Below are 26,454 nucleotides of genomic sequence, written 5' to 3'. Positions count from 1 at the left end.
TTTAAACAGCATGTAATGGTTTGTCACCATACAAAAAAACATTGCATTAGTGTTGTTGAATTTGTGTAAATGGGTGTCATGATGAAACAAACGGAAGAGTAATAGTTTTGTTGTTAGAGTTTTGTTCCCATCACTTTAGTTAGGTGAAAAATAACTCAGCTTGCAATCTGAACTACAAAGAGAATCAGCTAAGCTCTGGAGCATGTCGTCAATGTTTATTTCAGTAACAACAAAGAGATGTGGGTAAACTGAGGTTTATATGGTGAATATTTGATCTGCTTTCCGTTAAGAGTGATGAACCTTGTGCAGGAGTCTGCCACCAGCCGTTTGTCCTTGCATCTCAGGGTTAGATGCATATTTTATGTTTGCAATAGTTGCGGGTGCACTTGACGTTCCATAACAGGAACCAAGAACGATGAAACTAATGGAAGCCTGATGCACAGAGGGGGTTTTTCGCGTGCAAAGCAGGACAAACCCAGAAAACCTGGGATGTTTTTGCACCTACTGTATATGAATACGCTGCAGCTCCTCTTATGTAAGAATCAGGCTCACAGAAGACTTTCATATGGTTCTGAAGCTGCTGCCTGTCAGACGTGCACTGGCTTGAACTACTCCACAGCTGACATCACAGTCCATCTATTTTTCATAGCCAACATCTGCTTGGCTTGCTACCTTGTCACTATGATTTGCATCAGCTCCCCAGATTGCATGTACAAAACCAACACATGGAAGGTGACAAGAGTAGTGTACACAAAAGACTTCAGTCAATCAGTAGGAACATGTCTTTATAGGCCTGGATGTACGGATACCGATTACAGCTTTATTCAAATTAGTTTCCTTTGTTTATGGCAGAGTGAAAACAACTCAACACTAGCAGCCAGAAAAGAGACAGATGCAAAAGTACTGAACTTTTTACTCATGAACCAAGAAACTATTCTGTCTCCACAGAATAAGGCTACTGAGCTGGAGCTTTTGGCTGAAATAATTATTGGTGCAACATAAGAATGCAAAGAATGCACATCCATAAAAATATAAGCCCCACACCCCTGCCCCACCCCCACTGCAATCAATTCTTGTTCCAGTATGAAAAGCCATTTTCTTTTCCTCCATGTCATTATGAAAACAAATGCCTTCATTTCTCCAGCAGAAACGCAGCTGATGCAAAAAGTGATCCCGAAAAATGACTTGCTGACAAGGATCAGTCAATTCTGTGTGTGTGTGTGTGTGTGTGTGTGTGTGTGTGTGTGTGTGTGTGTGTGTGTGTGTGTGCGTGGGTGTGTGTGTGTGTGTGTGGGTGTGTGTGGGTGTTTGTGTGTGCAGATTCAGAATGTTTCTGGATCAACATAATTTTTTTCATGGCTTTGCACTAGGCCACGTGTGTTCTTTACAAATATCTTAGTAAGGAATGGCTGTTTATAAAGTCGCTCAAGGCATTTGCTTTCAGAGTCAATTTTCAGTTTAAACAGATGTTTTAAACCAAGTGCAGAATAATTATATAAAACACATACTCACATCTATTACGCCCTTGACATAAATATTTAAATCTGTGTTCACTGTCCGAAGTGGAGCAGGACAATTGCAAAAGCTACAAAAGTATCCACACTTAATGCAAATCCCACAAATATTGAAGATCTTCCCTTTAAGTGTGCAAAGGCAGACAGGAACTTCACAGGTGGAGGCCTAGGGCTTATGTGCAAGTGTGTGGGCTGCAGCTAGGTGCGTGTAAGCTAGCCTTAAATAAAAGATTAACCTGCATGTCCCTGGCGTGTTATGAGAGCACTGAGCAGAGGCACATGGAGATGTGCAAGCACCAGGCAGGAAGGCAGGCAGGGATGTGGGGAACAAGTCAGACACCCAGAGGTGGCTTTTCCACCGGCTGAAGTCAGCCAGGGTGACAGACGGAGATGGAGTGTCTACGCCCTCCCCAGTCTCACCTCACGCTGGCGTCATTCGAGCTGACAGGACCAAATCCACAGGAAGCTGTGAGGACGTTGAGGACCTGCCTGTCGCTCCTACGGCTGACGCTCATGTGCTCACACCTTGTCACCGAACACACACAGCTTATCCAGGATGGAGACGCACTGATGGGTATGATGAAACACACACTATTCACTCGGACTTTCTGCTTCTGGCATAACTGGACGGACTGAATTGGTCACTTTCACAGGATTACTTCAATTTTGTAATTAAAAGTTGCAGAGTAAAAACATTTATGTTACTTAATATTGATACTTGTGACCGTTAAAACATAATTTATTTCAAGAGTAAAGACTGATATTTGGTCCTGAGTGCAAGTGGAAGACACCTGATGATATGTGGTTGGATGCTTCATAGTCAGAGTGGAACAGTTCAGAAATTCCAGTGTTCAGAGCATTTACAATGATAAAATTCTTTTCCAACATGTGAATATGCAGAAACAAAATTAAGTACAACAACAAATCTAAAACTTTAAGTTTGTTTTTTGTGTCAGTGTAAAACAAAAACTCTAATGACAAAAAATGGTGATATATAATTGTAATCATTATAGCGGCTGAAAATCATATACAATATAAAACTATAATTATTATGATGGAATATTAAATAATATTTATAATTATAATTTTATTGCCATGCCCTTGAATAAAATACCGAAAATATTATCAAGGCATATTCAAAAATCCACTTCTTTCAACTGTGTCCTCATCTCTTCACACTGAATATAGGGATTATGAAAGCCACAGGGCCTCACTGCTTCCATATGTACCTGATAGAACTCCACACATATAAAGTTTCCCAATGTTAAATAGGGTAAACAGAAAAAAAAAATCCTAATGAAACTTTGACTAACTCATAAATCTTGGTAATTTAATTTTAAATGAAGTTGATCTTTGCTGTGTCTCTGAACGGAAATTTATGACAGATTACAAAAAGGGTATATTATATTGGGTTCTCTTTATCCATATTCCCCCTCTTTGCCCCTCCCTCTCCCAAACTTGGATGAGTCAATTAATGATTTGGATGACTCTTAGAGAGTAGATGAATCCAGCAGGGGATGCTGGAAGAGGGGATCTGTGCTTTGTTAGCCTGAAAGTTTGCACGAGGAAATTGCACCCATGGGAGAATAGAAGCGGTGAACACCGCAGGGAGGGAGGCATCGAGGGCAGGAGTTATTTATAGAGTTTTGGGGTTTTTTGCCTTGATGCTAAGTCATCAGAGAGACCTTATAGTGCACAGCAGAGACATACCCTAAATGGTTTAAAAGTAAGTTAACAAACACTTCTACCTCTTTGACATTCTCCATTTATGGGCCTGAGCAGGTTTACAGCAGGTTTGCACGTCAGTTTGAAACTCCGTCCAAATATCTCCTGCTCTGCCTGCTTCCTCCTAACTGCCACTTGGCAAATCTCACTAAAGGGGAAAATCGGGTAGAGAGGGAACATGGTGATGGTGATGATGATTGCATGTGGTCTCTCAGTGTTATTTCTGTACACACCATCCTCCATTATCCTAGTGTATCCAACTCTCTGGCTCCATTTTGTGGCCCATTACGGAGGAAGAGGAAGATGGTCCTAAAGAGGAGTTGTATTGTCGGGCTGCAGAAATGTGCTTCAAATGAATGGCTGAACAGAACCAAGCGGGATAGGCCATCCTGTGTTTACACTCAAAACTGACACTACTTTTGGCCTTTTTCTGTATTTGATTTCAGCCCTTGCATCATTAAAGTATTACTGATTGATCTACTATAGGCAATCTAATTATGTCATTATATTTGTGTGTGTTTACTCTTTTTGTGTTGCTTCCCGTTGTGCTATCTGAGAATGACTCGGTGATCTCAATTGCCTGCCTGCCTGGTGCTCTTTAATGAGATTATCAGGAGAAGAGTGTCAGTAAGTAGGATCTAAAATGAAAGCCATTATGGAGCATTATCACAAAGCCCCCCACCCCCTCCCCCCACACACACCTCCCCATCCATCTGCTGCATGGCCACCCACACAGCCACTACGCCCAGATTACAGCCATGATTAGCGCCGCGAAGTGCTACTTAATTTAAACACCTCTGGAGAACATGTGGCACTTTGCTGCATTGCTGAATCCCAGCGCTTGAATGTACACAGAGAGGAGATGTACACAGAATGGAGTTTTTCCTTGACGAGAACAACACACACTGCTAATGCTCTCCAGTTGTTTTTGAATAGACTCAAATGATCTGAATATTGTGGGACCAGCGGCTGTACATGTGTGAAGCATTCATGTAGTCAACAATTCCAAATGTATATGGCCAGACCGTTTCAACTACCCCCACCTCTGAAAACATACAGCAGCTATTTGGCAATTTACACCCACAAGCGTGTACACACAAAAAATATATCATGTGAATCTCTGCAAAGCTGAGGACACAGTGGGAGGACGAAGCAAACGCAAGACTTTCATGTAGGAAAGTGGGTATGAGGCTTTGAGTCTTCTATGCCTTTTGCAAAATTATTATTGCTGAATTATTATTGTCAGTCACTATTTGGGTACTTTTAGTTGACAAAAGTAGATTGAGGACCATAGACCATAGTTTTAGTTATTGAGCCTTTTCACCACATACCTCGCTTTGAAGAGAATGACTTTTTTAGTGCCAAACATATTTTCTTGAACGTATGCTTTGCAAAACACCACACACAAAAGCACTGTTACAACTCGTCTGATGTGATTCTGGGTGAAATAAGGTAGTTTAAGGCTCAGCGTGTGATATTTACTGATATCTGCTTGTGAGCTGAATACCTCCAACTCACTGTCACTAACTGTGGCTTCATTAGAGCCAGTGCTTTATCAGGGTCCTACAATTAAATCTACCTAAATCACTCAAACTGGTCCTTTAATACACTGGCTGACCATCCATGAAAGCACTGTCAAACAATACCTGTTTTTGCTCATCTTTTCTCTAGGTGAAATAATTGACATTGCTTTCTTTTGTGTAGCCACATCTTCCTTTTTGGTGTTTGTCTCCTGTTCCTCACAGATTCTCAGGTTGCAGCTGAGTCACTTTAGTTAACATTTGATTTGGCTGAAACCATACCTAATGCATTCATATTTCACTGCATTCCTATGTGTTAGAACGTGTATGTTTGCAATACCTGTTATCTTGTCTCGAACCAGCTTGCAGGACTCTATCTCGCCGATGCTACCAAACAGGCTGCGAAACTCCTCCTGGGTCATGTTCTGGGGCAGGTAGTTGACGATGAGGTTGGTCTTGCTGTCGTCATTTGTCGGGCCGGTCTGCATGGGCGAGGGGCATCCACGGCTGTTGGTGGTGGGTCCGTTGGCCGTGTTGCCCCCCCCACTGGGGCCGTTTGTCACCGGAGCCTCCATGTTACTGATGATCTGGGTTATGGTGAGGAAGAGGAGGAGGGAGGAAGAGTCAAGAAAAGAAAGGTACCACAGAGGAAGGAAAGGGAGGAGAAAGAAAAGAATGTACATTTAGTCATGAACAGCTTTTTTCTATGCACACTATTCTGACACAGTGTTTATTTTAAAATTAATAAATCAGATTGTCTTTAAAAGCCTTTAAAATGAACACATTTTGCAGGTAAAGCACATTACATTTTAATGCATTTCAAATATTTCATAATTTCAAAATATTCAGAATTAAAGGTTCAGTGTGTATTATTTAGTGGCATCTAGTGGTAAAGTTGCAGATTGCAACCACCAAAATAACCTCCCTCACCCTCCCCTATGATGACAAAGTCTATCATAACAGTAGCTGATTGTCTGTTTAGTCATGAGAATATTAGTTCTAGTTCACCATCAGACAACAGTAAAGTAAGTGACAGTACTGTAAATTAATGCTGGATTCCACCCATAATAACACAGAATAGAAACACATAAGTCTCTGAATTATCTTTCTCCAGATGTAAACAGCTCCTTCGAAGGTAATAAAAACTCAACAATTGTCATTTTCAAGTGATTATACCTAAATGAAAACAATGTGAATATTATATTGCATTTTTCAATCAGTTCCCTCTGAGTTGTCCTAAATCTTACGAACTGAACCTTTAAGGTGAAGAAAACCCTGTTTAAATGTCATACTCAAGCATGAAAGGCACATTGTAATTAGGGTTAGGGTAAGATTAGGGTTACTCCTAACCTAACCCTAACATCACAGTCATAATATTTCTAATAAGTGGTCACAAAATAAACATAGTGAACATGCTATAATCAATACATTTGAGAACTCTACACACTGAGATATAGCACAAACATTAGACACAGGAAGGACAAACAGCTAAATATTTATGAAGACAGTAGGAGATGTCTGAATCACTGCTAATAGCTGCTAATATTTGTGTGAGAGGTCAGCGACAGGGTTACAAAGCCCTTCAGCTACTGCAATGTGACTGATGCTGATGCTGCTGATGCTGCTGAAGCTGCGACAGAGACCAGTTTGTTTTTCTAAATATATGCTTTTTGCAGAGCATCTCAGGATCAAAGTGTTTAAAAAGGGAACTGTGAACTTAGTGTAAGTGTGAAGCAACATTAAAAAAAAGATGAGGAGGAGGAGGATGAGTAGGTTGCACTTTTTCTACCAGAGCACTCAGATATAAATATATTTCATACCAGGAAAAATTATTTTGATGGAAAATTATACTCAAATAAAAGCAATATGTGAAGTAGAACTCTTCATACATTTGCATAAAACTTTTTTAATCAAGTTAACGGCTTAGTAGTTTGTGTGCACATGTGTGTCAGGTGGCAAGATCTGGAAATGATGGAATAAGAGAAAGGTAGAGAAAAAGAAGCATGGCTCTGTTACACACACGACATCCTTCTGCCTTGACACATGAAAAAGGCTGCATAGCTAAAATATAACATTGAAACAGGAGTAGATTGTTTTCAAGGTCCTGCAGCATCTCCCCTGCACCCTTTATTCATACTCTTTTTTTTCTTCTGAATTTGGATGGTGAATTTGTGTTGTTAGTAATACAAACTCAGTCTGTTTCGACCTAAACCTTGGCTACATGTGAACAGGAAATGCCCTGTGAGTCGACACTCCCATCATGTTGCTGCTTTAAATACTGTTATGACCTAACATGCTGAAACCCTAATTGAGATGCAAATGCTCTTTAATCTAATTCAATCAAAAATTTAAAGTCATCACTCAGATCTCTCCCTATCCTCCTGTGTTCAACCATTCAGCAGCTCTTAGTCTATTTTTTACTTTTCTGAAGCACATGCACACACACACACTGCACACACACATGCAGTCGGAACGCAAGGCTGGTTTTAGCAAAGACAAACGGCAAACGTGTCCTGTTTCACTCTATTTCTGGATTATCAAAAGACTGGACCTGTGTTCTAATAATATAGCTCAAAGCCGATTTTTAAAATTTCCTAGTTTGTCCAGAAATAGTTTATTTAAAAAAAAAAAAAAGAAAAAAAACAAAACAAAGATTTTAGACATTTACAATTTACAACGACTTTTATCATTTTACTTTTATCTTTCTATGTGCACCGGTGAGCAGTAGGGATGATAAACCAAACTGCAAACAAGTAACCCTTCAGTAGCCAAACATAATAAGGATAGTATAGCTTAAATAGTAATATTCATTATGATATTTATTCATGCTAAAAATAGTGAAGTTCCTTTTCTGATTAAGCATAATAAATATAACAAATGCATTCAAAGAATATTTTATTAAAACATGCATGACTGAGTTGGTATTTAATCCCAATTGTAGTTGTGTTTTAAGTAATATCTAGTTAACACTAAAAAGGGTAAGAAATACTGCAAACAGTGTGCAGTGTAAAACATTGTAATGAGGATTTAAAGCTGGGAGGTATGTGTGAATATGATCATGAGAAAAATGTCATCACTCAATATTGCTAATTACCACAATAAGTCAAATCATTATTTTCTTTCTAGATGGTCTTGTGTGAAAGTTGAACAAGCCAGACAATTATTTGCGGTTAGAAAGTATTTGTAGAAGATGAGACTAAACATGAACGATGCCACACGATAGCGTAGAAGACAGGCAGTTTATGGTTGTAAATTATTTGAAGATGATGTAATGAGATGGAAACTACGTGTAAACTACGCAACAGGATGAAAACAGAAAAGATGCAACAAGAGAAAATATAAAAGGTGAAACAAAACAAAAAGACCACCAGGACAAAAACACACAATTAGATGAAATCTCTGTAAAACACTGAACAGGAATGGAAAATGATGACAAAAAAAGACCATTAATTATTCTTTATTGTCAGAACATGACAAACCCTCACCAAACTACAGAACATTCCAGAAACTACAGGTAGAACATTCATAACAATTATAGCGATAATTTTTTCAACATCAAAACTTCAAAAGTCAAATAATTATGTGAAATAAGAAAAAACTGAAACATTTTGTTTTAGTTGAGAATGTGACCAAAATAAACCCTTGAGGAAAATACAATAATGATACAATCACAATACGAAATTGTAGTGCAGTAAATATCCTTAGTTTTATTGTTTATCAGGATGAAACACATTCCATATACTATCATGTAAAGCCAAACAGCTGCTTGGGAAATCTAGCACTGACCTTTCCCTGCTTTAAATAGAAGTTTTGAAATAAAGCTGTATTTCTTATTAGTTCTCCATCTCTTGTGTCTCTGAGCAGCGCCATCAGAATGTCAGTGTACATCTGCCTCCATCTTCTCATTTTGCACACACACTTACACTCTTAATGCATTCACACTGTGGCATCTGCAGTGTGTGTGGAAGAACGCATTCACACACACACACACACACACACACACACACACACACACACACACACACACACTCGCTCGCTCACACTCAGAGAAAGAAGAACAATGGCTTGAGCCCACAGCAGAAAACAAACAGATAGAGAGATGTCTAAAAGCTCTCAAGATGAGAGCTGCATGCAAATTGTTCTTTTGACAGTATCCGTCCCTACTCAGCCGCCACTCTACCACAACAGAGATACAGAGACAGAGTGAGGAAGAGGAGGGAGAGGCAGAGGAGGAAGCAGAGAACAGTATCCAGCTAGAACAGAGCTGATTGGAGACGGCCTTATTAAATCTGTTTACATTCCCTGCTGGGCTCCATTCTGTCAGAGAGACTTTCAACTCCATTGGACGTTTTCTGAGGAGTTTTTACACCAAAATGGCTGCCTCTAATTAACAGGGACCTGCCGAGTCCCAGCGGCCAATTCTATCCCTCTCCTTGTCCCTGCCCAACAGCATTTGTGCTGCTCAGCGGCCCACTTCATGTGGGTTGTGAACATTGGGGCTCTCCCACTGTGGAGCCCAGTGCTGTGGACAGGTCTCGCTGCATGTCCTGCTGACTCGGTATGACGCCGCGCTTCGGCTTCAACATGCACTTTCTTTTTACTCACAAACAATGCTATTCAAGCAGAAGGCAGAGCTGACACTGGGCCTACAGCTAAGGACGGAGAATGCAAACACATTGTGTGCAACAGTAGATATGTCTTTATTGGTACAGATTTGGCAATATCAAATATTTAGAAATCCTATTTTCACCAAGGGTGCTACCCTTAAGTGTTACTGCGATGTAATTTCAGGGCAGGCGATGGCTGTGTCCAAAATCACTTCCACATTCACTACTCCCTGGATAATAAACACTAAATAATTCAGTCAGTGGTGAGCGATCACAACTGACAGCTGTGGAGTCACGCAACGGTCATTTTATACCTGTAAAACTGAACATGTTGCATTAAGGCATTGTTAACAAAAGGTAGATACCATGAGTATGAATGATCATAATGGGTTTGTGGATGAAAATAAATAATAAAATGGAACAAAAACATAATGAAGTATGATAATTCTCTCTCTACATTGAGACACTGTTGCAAAATAGTAAAGTCAGTACATGGCAGACTTTGTTAGAGGTCGACCAACTGTGGAATTTGAAAAGTCGATATAATGATTCTTTACAGAATAAGCTTAGCCAGTAGGTGATTAATCAGCTCTCCATCCTCCATTACTTAATCACACCCAAAGTAATGAATCAGTAAATCTAGAACTGAACATCAAACTGTCAAAAATGTATGAGATTCTTGGTGTGACTTACATTTTTTTAAGCTAATAATTTCCTTGATCATCAGAAATTTAAATAGTTAAACCTGATATTAGCTATTAGATGCCATTAGATATGTATGCATATAAAAAGTCCTATAGAACGTATAGTGAGTAGTGAGTGATTTTGGACAAAGCCTGCATGCAGATTAGGGCTAGATTCTCACAAAATCTTTACATTCTCACACAATGTCACAAAGCCAGTCATATCACACTGTATGTCACATTACATGGAAGACAAAATCAACAGTAGCAGTAATGCACTTCTATGTTGTTTGACACATGTTTATTCTGACAAATGAAAGATGAGCAAAGTCAAGTTATTTATGCTTCTAGTTTTCTCTGATGCATTACATCAGGCTGATTTTTATTTACACCTGCTCACCCTAAATAAAAAAAAAAAAAAAAAAATCACTAATTAATTAAGCAGCTAACTAAATAATCTACCCAGTGGATGTCTTGACTGCTTTGTCCCCACTGTCGTCTAACTGCATAAAGGTCAATAACAGATAGACTGGTCACATGAACTGGACAATTATGTGACATAAGCAAAATGACAATTTAATTTACCTTCAAATGTTGGCAAATGTTTCTGAACAGAATCTATAGAACAATTACTGCGCTATAATATAATGAAACTGTGATACCAGATAACATATGTCACGAGTTCTGACTAAATGTACAGATATTCACATTTGTAAATGTAGTAAAAATGAATGGAGTGCAGGTTAGAACTGAGTAATTCTTAAAACTTTAATGACATCTTGAGAATGATCACATATGAAGCTACAGCTGCTATAAAGCAGAGTGAAACTGTTATTGTGAGACTTTCTTGTGAGTGTTCAATACTGGAAAAAAGGGGGAAAAAAATAATATAATGGATGGCTCTGAGTAACTTGAGTAGGTTTGCTAGATTATTAGAAATACATGTGGCTTTATGTGTGTTCATGAAGTCACAAAAGCACAGTTCATTTGTAAAAGATGTATTTGAAAAATCAATATAAAGACATAAATAGATAAAATAACAGACCTAAGTGTGCAACATTATTTACTGGCTTTCTCAAATATGTACAATAGATGAACATGTCAGCAGCATCTTCCTCCACCATTGCAACCCCAGTGCCCCCCCACCCCCCGCCCTCCGTCTATTGCCCGATCCATCAATCTCTGCTCCATTTCCAACTGTCTCCATCAGCAGCATCACCACCAGTGCGTATTTATGTGAACACAGTATAAAATCAGATCATATGACTTGATGGTTGTGTAAAATGGCTGGAGCGTCCATTTGGCAGCAGTCGTCTCCTTACCATCTTTGGCTGTGTCAGCAATCCCTTCTCTGCCCAGCCCTGGAGCTGTGGGAGCTCTGCCTGACGCCACTGTGTCTCTGTCGACCCCTATGGAGCGGAGCACAGGGGGGGGGGACCACAGCCCACCGTCAGCATCACACACTCACTTTACAAGGTTAGGGTTGTGGTGGGATTTAGGGAGTGGAGAGGGAGGGGATGTTGGGGGAAATGGAAGCCTACTGGAAAAATACAGTTGCACCTTTTCAGTCATTCCACTAAAACAAAGACAGGTGGCTCCAGAGTGGTTCTCAGTCGATGTTACTGGTTCAGATGAGTGGTTTAATTTAGGCTGAGATGGTTTCTTCGATAGACATGGTGGTGCAGCTCTTTCAGTCTGTTCATCATAATCATTTAAGTGCTTTGATAGAATAAAGCTACGTGTGTGTTGAAGCTGGCAGATTGGTGTGGTGACTGCAATGACCTTGGTAGAGTTTATAATGAGGGTTTCCCTCTTGCTCACTGTGGGTAAACAAGCCTCTGGTTGAAGAGAGAAATGCCACAAATGAGCAGGAAGTGTGTTGGCTGGCTCTCCAGAGCAGGGGCTTAAACGCCTGAGGCATCTATGGATGCTACAAGCAGCCAATTTATCAGGAGAGGAGGAAGAGAGGAGGGATGACCTCTGCCTTCATTTACTCCTTCGTAGAGATGAAGAGAGGGAGTGAGGGATCAGATGGGAGGAGGATAGAAAAAGCAAGGGCTGAGTAATGGGGAAGACACTTTCGATACTTCAAAGAAAGGCAGAGACAGAGGTGGGGGAGGAGGAGAGAATCTCTGCATGTACTGTTGTCAATGTGTCTTGTAAACTTAGGCAGGAATGCATAATGGAGGTCTAAATGAGAGTGTACTGTCAGCTTGAAAGGGAAGAAGTAGATACAGAGGGGCAGCGAGGTCAGGGTAGAAAAGAAGACAACCAATATTGTTTCTACCAGCTGACAAGTAATGGTGAATATTGAGACATTTTTGGAACAGCCTAATAGAAATATGAGCAAGAGCCACCTTTATTTTAGACTGGTGATGACCGAAGGGCGACTGTTTTGTCTGAAACAGGCTGTCTGAAATCTAAAACTCTACTATGTAAATCCAACTGGGACAAAAGAGAGTTAGACTTGTACATTTTCAGAGATCTGGTACTAACTGTATTAGGCCAGTCTAGTCAGTCAGGTATGGTCCTAACCCTTTGAAAGAGCCAAAAATGAACAGTTCCAGGGATAGCTACACCCCAGAGCTAAGCGAGTTACAGTTTGAAGCACCACATACAATAGAGTGGACCGACATCCAGAAGGTAGAGGACAATACTGTACAGCCTGCATGCAAAAATGACTTTTCCTGTCCATTATATATAAAGCTGAAAAGCTACCCTGAAAAAAGGAAATGTTAGGCAGAGGTGAAACATCAAAAGCATTTTTCACCCATTCTGCAAAGCCGTCATTTTACATACAATGTCAGCGCTGGAGGGAATGGTGCACCGCGGCAAGCAGACAGCGCACTGGTATATCGTAGCATGTACAAATGTGGTGATAAAAATGTAAGAAGCAGCAAGCAGATGTATATGAGTCTCCATTTCAGCAGCTAACATATAGTGCAAGGGAGCAGAATGTTGGCAGAAGGAATATTACATTTCTTAGAAGTGCATTTGAGTCTCTGCATCCCAATTTAAAAAACACCACTCAGTGCTCAATATTCAATGCTCAACCATTCGATAAAACAAACACAGTCTCAGGCATAAAACACACACGCGTGCACACACCACACAATTTCATCCTTCTTCATATCCTCGCTGTCCTCGCGTTTATCACATGAACACACACATGCACATCTTCTGATAAAATCTCAAATAACACTGGAATAAGGGTGCAATGCAATTACATTCACCAACCATTGAGATGAAAAACCGCTCATGGATACATTTTCAATTATTCAGGGAATACATTTCAGTCGGTGCTCAGATGCTGGGAAAACTTATTATATAATCAATACACTCTATAACGGCATTAATATTTGATGCCACAAAAGTGCTTCCTGTCTCCTCGGGCTCCGGGCCAGTAGCGTCTGGGTACTGAAGTCAAATAGGACAAGTTTTATCCGCCTACAGCACGGAAACCAAATGTACATTTGTTTTTCCTTTTAATAGTCCAAAATACCAAAGACCCAAACTCTACTTGCTTCTTAGACATACAGTATACATACTGTTTTTTAAGGCATCCTTCTATGCTATGCAGCAGGATTATGACTCCTTTTCCACAGCCTTTCAGCATATCACTGATGGTACGTGGTCAAATTTACATGACCAAGGGGTTTCACAGCTCCTTTTCTGGTCTTTTCAACTTCAGCTTTTGCTTTTCCACCCATAGAGCCTCCTCTTTATATCACTAGCCCAGTGCAGCCTAACCCCCCCACTACCACCCCCTTATAGAGCTTAGACAATCAATTTACCCTGACTTGGCCAGGATAGATGGAAGGTGTAGAGACTGCAGAGTAGACAGTATGCTGCAGGATCTCTCCACTAATAGACACACTGCCTAGCAGCTACAAAATGGAAGCCAGTCTGCAACCATCTGACTTGTTTCAGGTATTATTTGTGATACTCTTATGGATTTTACTTTTTCATAAGTAATGAGTTGGTGAAGTGAGAAGAAGAAGGACATCCAAAGATAGTGTAATTTACTGTTGTTAAATACTACATAATATTAAATGGATGCAAATAAACATATAATTTGCCTCATATGTCCTGTCTGCTAAATGCTAGGGTTAGACTGGCATAAAAATTCTCAAACCGGGTTGGTATGAAGCCAAACACCAGACTGGTATACCACATTCTACCACTAGGTGTCACACTTAACTGAGCAGATGGTCATAACGTAATAGGGCTGGCGGAGCACATAAATGACAGCGTAATGACTCCAGTCCACTAGGTGGCAGTAATGGACATTTAAGCTACCACTTGCCAATAAATACTAATTAAGAAGAAGCAGAGTGATGCCACACTGGGCTGATCTTAGATCACAACAACCTTAATGTTAAGGGGATTTTACATATCATGTCAATAACAAAACACTTTAATTAATAAAAACAGCACTATCATAACTTTCCTTCTCAGTTAACATTTGGTTTTGGGTTTTGTAGTGCTAACAATGCTAGCATATGTTGCTAGGCTAGTGAGTTGAATTCCTTCCATTAAAAAAAACTTAGGTGTTCATCCACACTGAAGTGTTCAGGTTTAGTCTGCATTAACTTGTAACATTTGTCTATGATGCTGTTTTGAAGAAGTACTGCTGAACTCTGAAACACAGTAAGTCGGATTTACACACATGCTTAAAGCTTATGTTATGTTACTAATACACTATAAAACTCAGTCAGCACAAATAAACCTGCTGGTCTATTTAATTCCTGAAAACACTCTGACACCACAGATGCGTGTAGGCCACAGGAAAGTGTGGATGAGGGTTTATTTCATCTAGATATCATCAATATTGTAATAATGTTGATTGAAAATGATGTAAAATGCAAGAAAAAAAAGTTTTTCATTAGACGACTACAACAACAACAACAACAACAACAACAACAACAACAACCACTACACAAAGACTAAGCCTCCAAAAACCAGACAGAACAACAGGAAAACCTGCTATAGTTGATTCAGGAATCTGGTTAATTCAGATTGTGGATTGTGGTTCTACCTCAATAGATTTTTAGCATTTAAAAGATTAAAAATGAGTCAAAATATGTTATTTACATTTTTTGGCTCATCTCTTTCATTAGCTTGAAATCCGACACATTTCCACTGGGGATGGAGAGATTCACCCATTTGAGTATGTGGTCTGAGACAGACATTTGTGATGCGACTGCACCGGTAGCTTCAGCGCGCATTGGATACAACTGCCGGCTAAATGCACAATGTATCTTTCTTAGCGTGTCTGCATCAGAAAAACCCATGGTTACACTGATTTTTACATAGTTTATCTCTTCTGCACCCATGTTTTCGAGGTGCCTTGAATGCACCATCTTTTGGAGTTTTTTTTATTAAAACATAAGGGAGCTGGGTGGCAAAGCTGCAGTTAGTAAATAGCAAACATGGAGGGAGGTGAGACAACAGGTGAAGAGGAGATATTCAGCGAAACACAAGTCAAAAAGTTTGGCGATTTGCAAAGGACAGGCAGAGGGAGTGTTGACTGTTTAGCTCTGAATGGTGATGTGTTGCTGTGGTAAAAAAATTTAAAAAGGCAATTGGATCTTCCACAGCTGATGCTTGTTGATGCTGGCAAATGCTTAATAGTTAAGTTTTATAAGTGTTTTGTAAAACATTGTAAATTATAGACAGAGAACACTATCATTAAAAGGACCTGAGAAAAGGACTGTTTATGAATGACCCATGTGTTCTTTATTTTTTTTAAGAGGCCAAAAAGAAATTGCCTATGTAAATGTATTGTTTAAGTATAGAATGAGATTAAAAACAAATGTAATTTTAAAAAAAAGATTTTTTGCTTATGATTAATGTTATTAGGAATAAAACAATCCTCTGTCTGTGCTATAGTGAATTGCATCTTTTTAAGTTGGTTTCATTGGTTTGCTTTATAGAAAACAATCAATTATCAAATACATCCATCACAGGGAAAGAGAGAGGACAAAATAATTGTGATGTTGTTTAGAAACCAGATGTGGGCTTGTAAATTCTTTGTATTGTGTTGAATCATTTTGAATCGTATCATGAAATGTATTGAACTGAACTGCTTTGTATAAAGTGAAATCACTGTCAAATCATTAATGAATTGCATCATATCATGAACAGGGGTGAATTGTATTGCATCGTGTCGGCAGAGGGGTTCACTGTATTGTTAATGAATCGTATCGCTGGCAGTGTATTGAGATGCATATTGAATGGGCCTCAGTGGTGGAGATTCACATCCCTGATTTCCACATTCTCCACTCATCATCAATCTAAACAGCACATGTGCATCTTCTTCCATCTTTCCACTGATATTTGATCTCCTTTATGTTGAAATTAAAGGCAGTAAATTTAACAGTTTGTCTCACTCTAGCAGTTCTGTTAATCTGTTTATTAAAAAAAGGATTTAACACCGTGAAGCAGGTGAAACAGGTGGCTGATGGAGGACATCTTTTAATTTGGCAGAACTTGTCACAAAGGTAAATGTCAGTTCAGCCACATCTAGTAACTCTCCATCTAAATCATGTTTTATTAAACTTTACATGAAGACAATCAAAGTTAGTGATAGTGAATCTGAGTTCGTATCAAACTGAGACGCATAGAGATTAATACAACTTTACTATCTCAGCTTCTCAGCAAGTCAAGTTCCTCGTAATGCTCTGCGCGCTATTGATTTTTATTTTTCTCTCCTTTTTCTTTCTTCTCAGCTGTCTCTCCCTCGCCATCTCCCCACCTCCACCGGCATCTTCCAAGCTCTGAGATGTCCTGTAGGTCAGACGGATGCTGGGCCGGATCAATCAGGGAAAGTAATCTGGGACGCCTCATGCACGCAAGTACACAAACACACACTAACACATCACACAGACACACACAGACACACACACCTCTCCGGTGTTGCTCTCTGGCCTGCCTGCCTCCAGTCTCATCGATCTGCATCTACTTTACCAAATGGATTCTTCTCTTCTTCTATCCTCCTCCACCTCTTTTCTCTCTGTGTGACTCGGAATAATAAATGTTCCAGACCGTGTGAGACATGTACATAAGCAATATTTCATTTAACTTTGGCTTGACTTTTTTTTACTCTTTCTTCCTTCTCTTTTTTGATGCTTCAGCCTCTCAGTACGATCGATGCAGCTTTCCCACTCACTCCCTGTCAGCCCTTGGGTAATCAGCACATACTTGCCTAAGGTCAGAGGTCAGCAGATGGCAGGATACCACCAATTGCAGAGGGGTATGTCAAACGAATCTCTATGAATGTCTCATTTATGGGTCTCTCAGCTTTATCACACAGACAATAATATGAGTGTTATATATCAGACAATTTCACAATTGATCTTTTTTCCATATTTTGTATTTGAGAGTTCACAGGTGAGACATCATAAACCGAGGGTTTTTCTTGTCTTAATATTGTTGAAAAACTTTTCTCAAAAGCTATTCCATGCTGCATTGTAGGCAGTGAAAAGACAGACCCTCCTTCAAGGCCACTGACTCCTGCAGTAATCCTTATATACATAGTCACATACACACCATGGTCTCCAAACAGTAGGAGGAACTGGAGCCATTTGTCCACTGGCTGAAGCCCAACTCTGCACCAACGCATGCAGAAAATTGGTGAGCATCTTGACTCTGGAGATGACACTTCAATTTGTGCAGCTCCAGTGACCGGTGCTCTGCAGTTCCTCCCTTGCGGGGGTGTGAGATCAGCTGGACACCTGCCTGGCTGTTTGGGCTGAAGCCTGGAGCACAGGGACCAGGCCTTGGAAATGAAGGCTTGGCCTCGTCTGTCAGCCCGAGTCCCTGTCCCTCAGCCCCAGCCCTGGCCTGGCCTCTCTGGTCCTCATCACAGCCCCCCCGATGGTCTTGACCCCTATTCCTCTAGTCGACTCAGTACCATCATCCCAACAGCCCAACAGCAGGCTTTCCTTGAACACCATCACATCCCTGTGAACAGCCTGCCAGCCTTTGTTCCAGTTCAGCCAGCACTTCGCTCAGTCAAATCAGCCAGAAGTCTGTGCTCTGCTTGGCTGTCTGTCCTGCTGTAATCCCTGGGTGTGGTGGATCGGACTGAGTACTGCTGAGGCCCTTCACTAGGACATTTTGGCGGATTAAAAAGGCTAAATCGTCATCTCTTTCCCTGCATTAGATTGTATCCCCAATTAAATGTCATTAATGCGGTTAAGGTTTTAGTGGAACTGATATCTATCTAACAAGTAAAGCCTATTCAGGAAGAATTAACCATGTTTCTGTACATGGTGAGCACAAAAGGGAACAAGAAAAATGGGAGTAAAGACAAAAAAGAGGAAAAGACAGAAAGAATACTGTCAGCGTTGTGTAGGCCAATATACACACCTGTCATTTAACAGAAAGGGTGAGCCACCCACTCATTGTCTTCTACTGTTACTGAAACAAAAAAATATTTGTACCATGACTGTGTAGTGAATGAAACCACTTATTTTTACCAGGTTTTGAGTTAACATATTGAATTTCTTTCTAAATCTAACGTTAATCCTACATTTTAGTAGTAGGCTAGCCTATATTAGTCCTAAAACTGAAGCTGGTGGTTTGAGTAATCCAGTGTGTCAGTGCAGTTTCTTTACTGGTCAAACATAAATGTTTTCTAAATATCTTTCAACCATACTCACTCACATTTACCTTTTATTCATTCATTCATTTTCTGAGCCACAACTATGGGCGCAGGGATAGGCTGTTATTGATACCTTTTCAACCTTTCCCATGTGTAAAAACTTTTCTATTTAGAGTTTGTTTGTTTTTTTGTTTAATTTTGGCATTTCCACTCAGATCTTTTTATGTGCAAATTGAAAATGGAAATAGCTGTATAGCCACAGTATCTGCTGCACTATGTTAACAAAATCCTGCTCTAACTCTAACTCTGGGCTGCATTTCAGTGAAGAGAATATTGTGTGTTTGCAGCTTTCACTTCAGTGTCAAGCTGAAGTTCCATTTTCACTGTACTGGGACAGAGGATGGAGGATGAAGAATAAGACAGTGAGGTGTAGATAGAAGGCAGGCTGATCCATCTGAGTCAGCACCGAGTATTGTGGAGTGAAGACAACACCTCCACAAGAAGCTGGCAGGTGAACGCGGCCACGCACCTGTGCAGGCATCCAGTCATTTGAGTCCACACTACCTCCTATCTTTAGCGAACTTCACTACAGGACATATGCAAACATGCACCTATGCACACAGCTTCCCTCAACAGCCACAAAAAGTATGTTAGTACATATGGCCACCTGCATGTATCAGGTCAGAAATAAGCAACTCAGCAGTATCACGCTAATGCATCCAACTATAAACTACTGTACAGTATATGCTCAGCTTTCTCACACTCACAGTTACACCTCTTATATACATGAAGAAGGCTAGCAAGGTTAGTGGTTAAAGCAAAAAAGGGGACTCCAAGAATATTGTAACTTGCACACTCCTCTGGCTGAACTCAATTTTCCTTATAATTCACAGCAGAAATTCTAATTAAAACTGCTTTGAGGCTGGAAGTAGTAATATTGGCTTTGTTGAGCAGGTATTTAAAAAGCTATAAACAGCCTGGGGGTATAGGATAATAACTAAACCTACAGCACAGCATTTACACAGAGAACAAGGGAGAGTCTGGAACAGTGGCCCGGCTGCTGAGCAGAGGCAGAGCTCTTCCTAATCTAATCACTGTTTTCCCATCAGCTGCATCTCACACACAGCCTGCCTCTGTGTGTGTGTGTGTGTGTGTGTGTGTGTGTGTGTGGGTGTGTGTGTGTGTGTGTGTGTATGTAAGAGTGGGCATCTGCCTTGCAGCAAAGTCATAGAGCTAAATCACATAGACACGGACCAACCGTTGTTCTTGAGGATTCATTCCACAGCCTGGGGTTCTGTGTGAGGGTGTGTTTCAGTGCACGCTGGTGCACGTGTGCATGCACGAGCTGAGCTAATCTGGTTATTGATTCGGCTCTGAACCGGAGCTCATATAATCGAATAGCTGCAAGGGAAAAGGACAGCCGTCCGTCATCTGTCTTAATGAGTAAACAGTTTAATGGAGGCAGTGAATGAGTTGAATCTACATGTAGTAGGTGTAGAGGAGGTTCCTGTAGCGCAAATTAAGACATAATATCAGTTTTCATATACTTCTCCTGGGTAATCTTTGGACTTCTTATGATAGTAATATGATAAAACATTTATTTTGTGTAATATGTTAATATAGCAAGTATCCTTCAATGCTGTGTCATAGGCGTGCTGTCATTCCTATTTTAGGTAACATTTACAACATTCTAAACCACATTTCTTGGGTGTTTGCAAATATTCCTCCTTTGAATACGCTGTCATTCCAATAGCTAAACTATTTCTGTCACTTTGTAAAATGCTATGAAGTTGCTTTGTACTAGTCATTACACAATCAATTTGGAGTTTGACTTTAGAATTTCTACTGAGCCCATCTGCTGTGAAAATCTAATCTCAGTGTAAGTTGATGTGAGAGTGGTGCAATCAGAAATGGCTTCTACTGCAGCGGGGAGAGCAGAGCGACACACAAAAGCCTAAATGTATACCATCACGGCTAACAGACAAGGCCAGCGGCAGACCGGCTAAACCATTAAGTGTGGTGTGCATTCAAACGAGCAGATTATTCTCCCCTACTGCCGTACAGTGCCGAGTAATTGAAAATACCCGCGGGAGACTATCTCTGCTCATATACAGTCGCATGTGCCAGGGAGTCCATGTATAGAAAACGGTGGCTGATTGCCATAGAGAAATTCTGCAGCCGAGTTTCAGTCTGACAGCGGCTCTGCTGTGCGTTTATGAGATAGCACACGTCTTTGTGCCGCTCCCATTTTCTCTTTCCCTCTGTTTCCTCTTTATGACTTTTTCCCTCCTCTTTTCTTCCTCCCAGCACCAACCTGACAGGTGCTATTTATGCCTGCTGCTGACGTTTATCTGTCATGATAAGCACTGGATATCAAAGTCCCTCCACTACCATCTAGTTATTCTGTGGAGAAAAGGACGGTCTGCCTGTGGATCCGGCATTGACAGTGTAAATCCATATTCCTGTTGGGGACAAACACCAACATTATCAGAATTACCATCTCAAGCTGTGGCCTGATAGCTGTCAATGGGTGTTAGCTGGTTGGCGATCTCAGGGCTTGTGTAGCAAGTCAAACACCCTCTGAGGACAAGAGAAAATTGTTGGGTATTATCTACCTCCTCTCCTTTATTCTCTCTAATAATTCATGAGAAGATGGCTCTACTTTTTAAGCGAGCAAGCAGTGTGATGTTAATGTACAGCAGCCCAGAGCTGGGCGTGGGCAAAAAATATGTTCCTGATATTTCAGCTTCTGGATCAATGTTTATCCCAATGTACAATTTGAAGCCTTAAAAATGTACGTTTTATTTACATAGACCTGCATTTTAAAGATCAACTGAACTTCATAGTCTTTTGTTTTTATTAATGCATAATCATTGCGTTTTTGTTACCTGAGAATACAGGGTTTATACATCCAAAGGAAGCTGGAGTCCACCATGTCTTATTTCATGTTACAATGGCTGATAGCCAGTGTTATCATGCATTACCATCACCTACTCTGTCTATGGCAAAACAGTGGCTGGAAACAAGGGCATTTTTTCAGCCCTTGTACGACAACTGGATGTTATTAAATATTACACACTGAGTCTTTAATATCAAATGTTGTGTGGCACAGGGATGATATTGTGTGCTTAAATAATTGGATTGCTTTTTCTAATAAACACATTTCTGCCCAAGTAGAAATGAATTGGATATTGTTTTATTATTGCTATATTTAATATTGCTATATAAAGACCTTTTCACTGTCAACTTAAGCTTTCCTGGTTAAAATAATCCTCATAGGTTCAGGTGGAAATTGGATTTTATTATACAAACTACCAGTATCATGGAAAACTGACACAGTTGATAGTTTTCATGTTTTTTTTCATTGAACGCTGTTGGTTTTCCTTCATTGACTTGGGAAAACAAAAAAACTAAATTCAATGAATGCATCATAAAGTCCATGTCTTGGGTGTTTTTCTGACACAATTCCACTGTAACTGACACTAAACTGCAGAAGAATCTCTCAGCACAGTTTGTCGCTGGGCGATTCTTTTGGTACATTTACCTTGTGAATAATTTTTCTGAGATTAACTCACCAAACAAAAAAATCTACCTGCATGTGACATTATTAGAGACCAACTTTATCATGATCCTGTCTGCAAAGCCTTTCAGCCACCCTGTTTATGAGCTACATGTGCTACCACGCTGCAGTGGGATTTTCCAGTTTCTTAGTAAACCGTGTAGAGCAAAATGAGCCTTTTCTGTCCCTGTGTAAGTATTGCTATTGATGAAATAAGGCAGGCTAAAGGGTGTTATGTGGTATGCTGTGTTTGTAGGCCCCAATGTGTCTATTACCAACCACAATGGTGCCATTTTGTAGCATGTTCAGTTGCATGTTCAATGTATAATTTAACCAAGTACAGAAATATATAAATGTTTAATATGTGAGAGGCGGTGAGGCCTGTCGAAAGTATGACCTTGAAACGTCCTTTAAACATCACAAAGCAACAGCGCTGGGGCCAGTTAAGCTGCAGAAGCCAAACAACAGGCAACATGCACACATACACAACACATGCACAACACAGCACACCCTCACACACAGACACAACTTGTCTGCCTGCCGATGCTTTTCTGCTGCTTTCTGTTCTCTTTTTTTTTTCCTGGGATGCAAAATGCAGATGAGACGAGTCAGCCGCTTGTGCAGAGTCTCAGGAGAAACTGCCACTCAAATCCAAACATCTGTATGAATACCAAAACACACAGGGTACAGTGGAGGATGAGAGGAAGAAGAGGAAGGAAGAGTCAGAGAGAGAGAGACCATAGCGACAATAGAGAGAGAGGCTTGAGAAAGAATGAGCAGGAAAGTAGCTGAGAAAGCCAGTGTCTTTCCTTCTGAATCTTTGACTGAACAAAGCGCTGTATACACATGAATACCTCTTTCCTCCCACTGTATTTTCCATCGGGATATTTATTCTGAAAAGCAGCAATGCACAACAAGGGCTCGGTCCTGTGTTTGCTAGTGGGCTGAGGCGCTAACACTCCCCAGCTGATTATGTGTCTGTCTGTAGCAGTTTGAGCTGCTGCCAAAGGAATTAGGTCTAGTATTTGTGAATGCTGCTCCCCTCACAGCAGAATGCCTTACCATGCCTCTCAGATTTCTAGCATTTTAAAGAGAGAGAGGGGGGAGAAAAAAAACATTTTAAATAAATGAAGGAAATCGCTGTGGAAGCCTATTAAATTTTCAACGTGACCACTTTGTGAGTCTTCATGTGTGTTTAGGCTTCACACAAAAGGAATATTTAAAAACCAAAAGCGTGCTAATTGGGACAGAGATTGTTACAGCAGCTTCTTATTCAAACAGGCTTTTGGCTCATTAACTGCTTCCATCCTGCTTTTCTTTAAAGCAAAGTGGAAAAGATATTTAAAGACAATAAAATATTTTGCAATATTTATATGGGCCCTGCTGTATCAACATATTGATAGACTGTTTTCACACAGAATATGCCAAAGAAATATAAAAGCCTGTGTTTTAATCTTAGATTTATCTCAGGTGTCTAATATCACATATAAAATCTAACTTTATTACTTCATGTAGTAATAGAGAGCGCTACCTGTAGGACATCAGAGATAACTGACCTGGGAAAAAGCATCAGAAATAACATACAACAAAGGTCACATAGACCTGAAGTTGAACTCAGGATGTCACAGATAAAGGTCAATGCCCTCAACACACTGATCACATAGATATTCTTATTCTGTTAGAGAATAATCCAATATTTTCTTTCTAGAAGTTGTTTTACTGTCATATAATTTTTGCTTTAGTTTTAATATTTTGATAACTGTAAATTGCCCAAAAGTGAAGGATGGAAGTCTTTCGGTTAAAGCCAAAATACAAAAAAAAAAAAAAAAAAATCCACTGTATTTTTTCCAATGTCAGTATTTTCAAGTGTTTTAAGGCTTAAGTGTTAGAAAACTGCCTTTTTACTGTTGGCAGGAGAGAACAAACAAAGCTTATGGATCAAACTATTGTTCCACTTAAGTAGTTAGCACTTAATACTTGTACGTTCTAGCCCTAGTGGTTTTAGACTATAACAGAATTCCTATCAGAAGAGCCTCTGTCTCATGTAATACTATAACCTCTGTCTTTGAGAACACCACTGTAAGCCTCATTATATTTACAGTGGAAGGGTTGGAGGTAATGCAGTAAACATGTAATTAGAGCTGACTGACTAGTTTCTGTGTATATTAGAGCTCTGATCCTTCTGTATATGGTTGACTGGAGAGTGACATTTATCTTGGTATGATACACATCTATCGAGCACATGTAAAGACAGACACACACTAGGCTTTTACTGCAAGGACAAACATTTTCAATAACCTACTATTACATGCAAAAATAAGCTATAAATACATGAGCACAAACACGCAACATGACCTTGTAACATTCTGTAGTTGGCTCATACAGATGTGACGATACACAGTGTAACCTTTTCTTGAGAAAAAATAAATCAACACTGACAGCTACTGTACATAAGACTATACACAGTTCACACAAAGCATAAGGTTAACAAAGAACCTGTACCTAGCTCGTGTTCATTGCTTTTCTTTGTACAACCACAGACAGAAACCTAAACCAAAACCATGTGAAATATACTTCTATAAAGACATATGTTTGTCTTCTGTTCAGTACAGAATCACTGTTCTATTAGCCACACAGCTCTTTGATAAGCCAGTCTGCCAGTACAGAGGTTTTAGAGGCCTAGGAGACTCGCATAAAGTAAGCGCAATGTATAATGCTTAGATTGTGTTATTCTGTGATGAGTATCTCAGTAGAGAACTGATCTGGATTGGCTGCCTCAGTTTGTTAGCTGTTAAGTTTATCAGATGAGGTCTCAAATGGTCAAGGATGAAACAGCAATTTATTTCACAGTAGAAAAAACACTGAATGAAATGGATACTAAATTGTAATCCCTGGAAATGCTATTGGTATTTTCTGATACTTTGCGTACTATAAGTACATTGAGAGTTACATTTATTGGCACATTTTTATGGAAAGTCTATGTGCATGTTAATGTTAAGACGTCTTTAATATTCTGTATCTACATGCAACTCACAAGACAAATATAGATATAATCAGACATGTTACAAATTAGCCTGAACATCTTAGACATTTTGAGCATACAGGAACATAGTAAAGCAGATTACGCGCTGATTGTTCCTCTGTCTTAACCACTTCTCCTCTGGTTTTCCTCTCTATCCATTTGCCTGCTGTTTAATCAGGCTTTAGTTAACCATGTCACTCTGCATCTGGACACACGTCAGTTGGCCCGCTAATATACACACAACACACACACACACACACACAACACATATCAGACACACAACGCCTACCACAGGCTATCACATAGCTGGATTTATATAGAAAATGTCCAGTCGGCTCAAGTTTCCATTTTTATTAACTGTCTGTAAAATGCTTATATTGTTCCTCAGATGCATAAACATCCAAGCATATTCCTCTGTTTTTTTGTTGATGTGCTCTTCAGATAAATCTCTAAGCAGACATTCAATCGGTGCACTGTAACTAATATATTCCTCACACACCCCACCCTATTAGCATTGACGTGTAACCTTGGAGCTCATGGTGTTCTGCCTGAGGGCGATAGAGCCACTGTTTGTTTGTGTGTATCAGTGTGTATGTGTCTGTTTGGGATGGGGATGGTTTGCCTCCAGTCCAGGTCCCCCACTCATTTTTATCAGGATCCTTCTTGGTATACACTCATAAGTAATACCTCCAATGCCAAATTATACAATAAAATTAGATAGATAGATAGATAGATAGATAGATAGATAGATAGATAGATAGATAGATAGATAGATAGATAGATAGATAGATAGATAGATAGATAGATAGATAGATAGATAGATATTCTTTATGTTTACACCTTGTGTTTTACCAATGTTTCATCTCGCTGTGAGTCCTATGTTCTGGCTAGACCCTTCCATGTGTGATACACTGAGCTGATACTAGTGTTGTGTGTCCAGGGAAGTCAATATATACCAGCTAGCGCCATTAGCCTAGTCACCAAGCTGGGGAGTTGCCTACAATTAGCATTTTGATTACATCCAATGGAAAGAAGCCAGCGAGCAAACAATCAAACATTTACTTGCCGACAAATGAATAATGCGTCTAGTGTCCCTCATGCAAATATGTATGTATATATATATATATAGATATAGATATAGATATAGATATAGATATAGATAGATATATATATATGAGTCAGTCCACTTTGCAGATGGCAAGAAAACCATTTGGAA

At 39.9% G+C, this 26,454-nt stretch overlaps 1 protein-coding gene across 9 annotated transcripts in view; it reads right to left on the bottom strand.

The window, feature by feature from the left end:
* The window catches only part of elavl4 (ELAV like neuron-specific RNA binding protein 4), a 93,229-nt gene that overhangs the window by 44,710 nt on the left and 22,065 nt on the right, over window positions 1-26,454 (bottom strand). For 7 of the 9 annotated variants that reach the window (XM_030132464.1, XM_030132466.1, XM_030132465.1 and 4 more), the window contains 2 exons: window positions 11,372-11,458; window positions 5,100-5,346 (listed from right to left, as the gene is read on the bottom strand). In XM_030132464.1, coding sequence (XP_029988324.1) covers window positions 5,100-5,346; window positions 11,372-11,458 — 334 coding nt within the window. The remainder of the gene's footprint in view (window positions 1-5,099; window positions 5,347-11,371; window positions 11,459-26,454) is intronic. The other 2 variants (XM_030132471.1, XM_030132473.1) reach the window with 1 other exon arrangement.

This window comes from Sphaeramia orbicularis, chromosome 4 (assembly GCF_902148855.1).
Source record: "Sphaeramia orbicularis chromosome 4, fSphaOr1.1, whole genome shotgun sequence".
In the NCBI taxonomy this organism is placed as follows: domain Eukaryota; kingdom Metazoa; phylum Chordata; class Actinopteri; order Kurtiformes; family Apogonidae; genus Sphaeramia; species Sphaeramia orbicularis.
The sequence above is the reverse complement of the archived record's forward strand: the minus strand, read 5'-3'. Positions and strand labels throughout refer to the sequence as shown.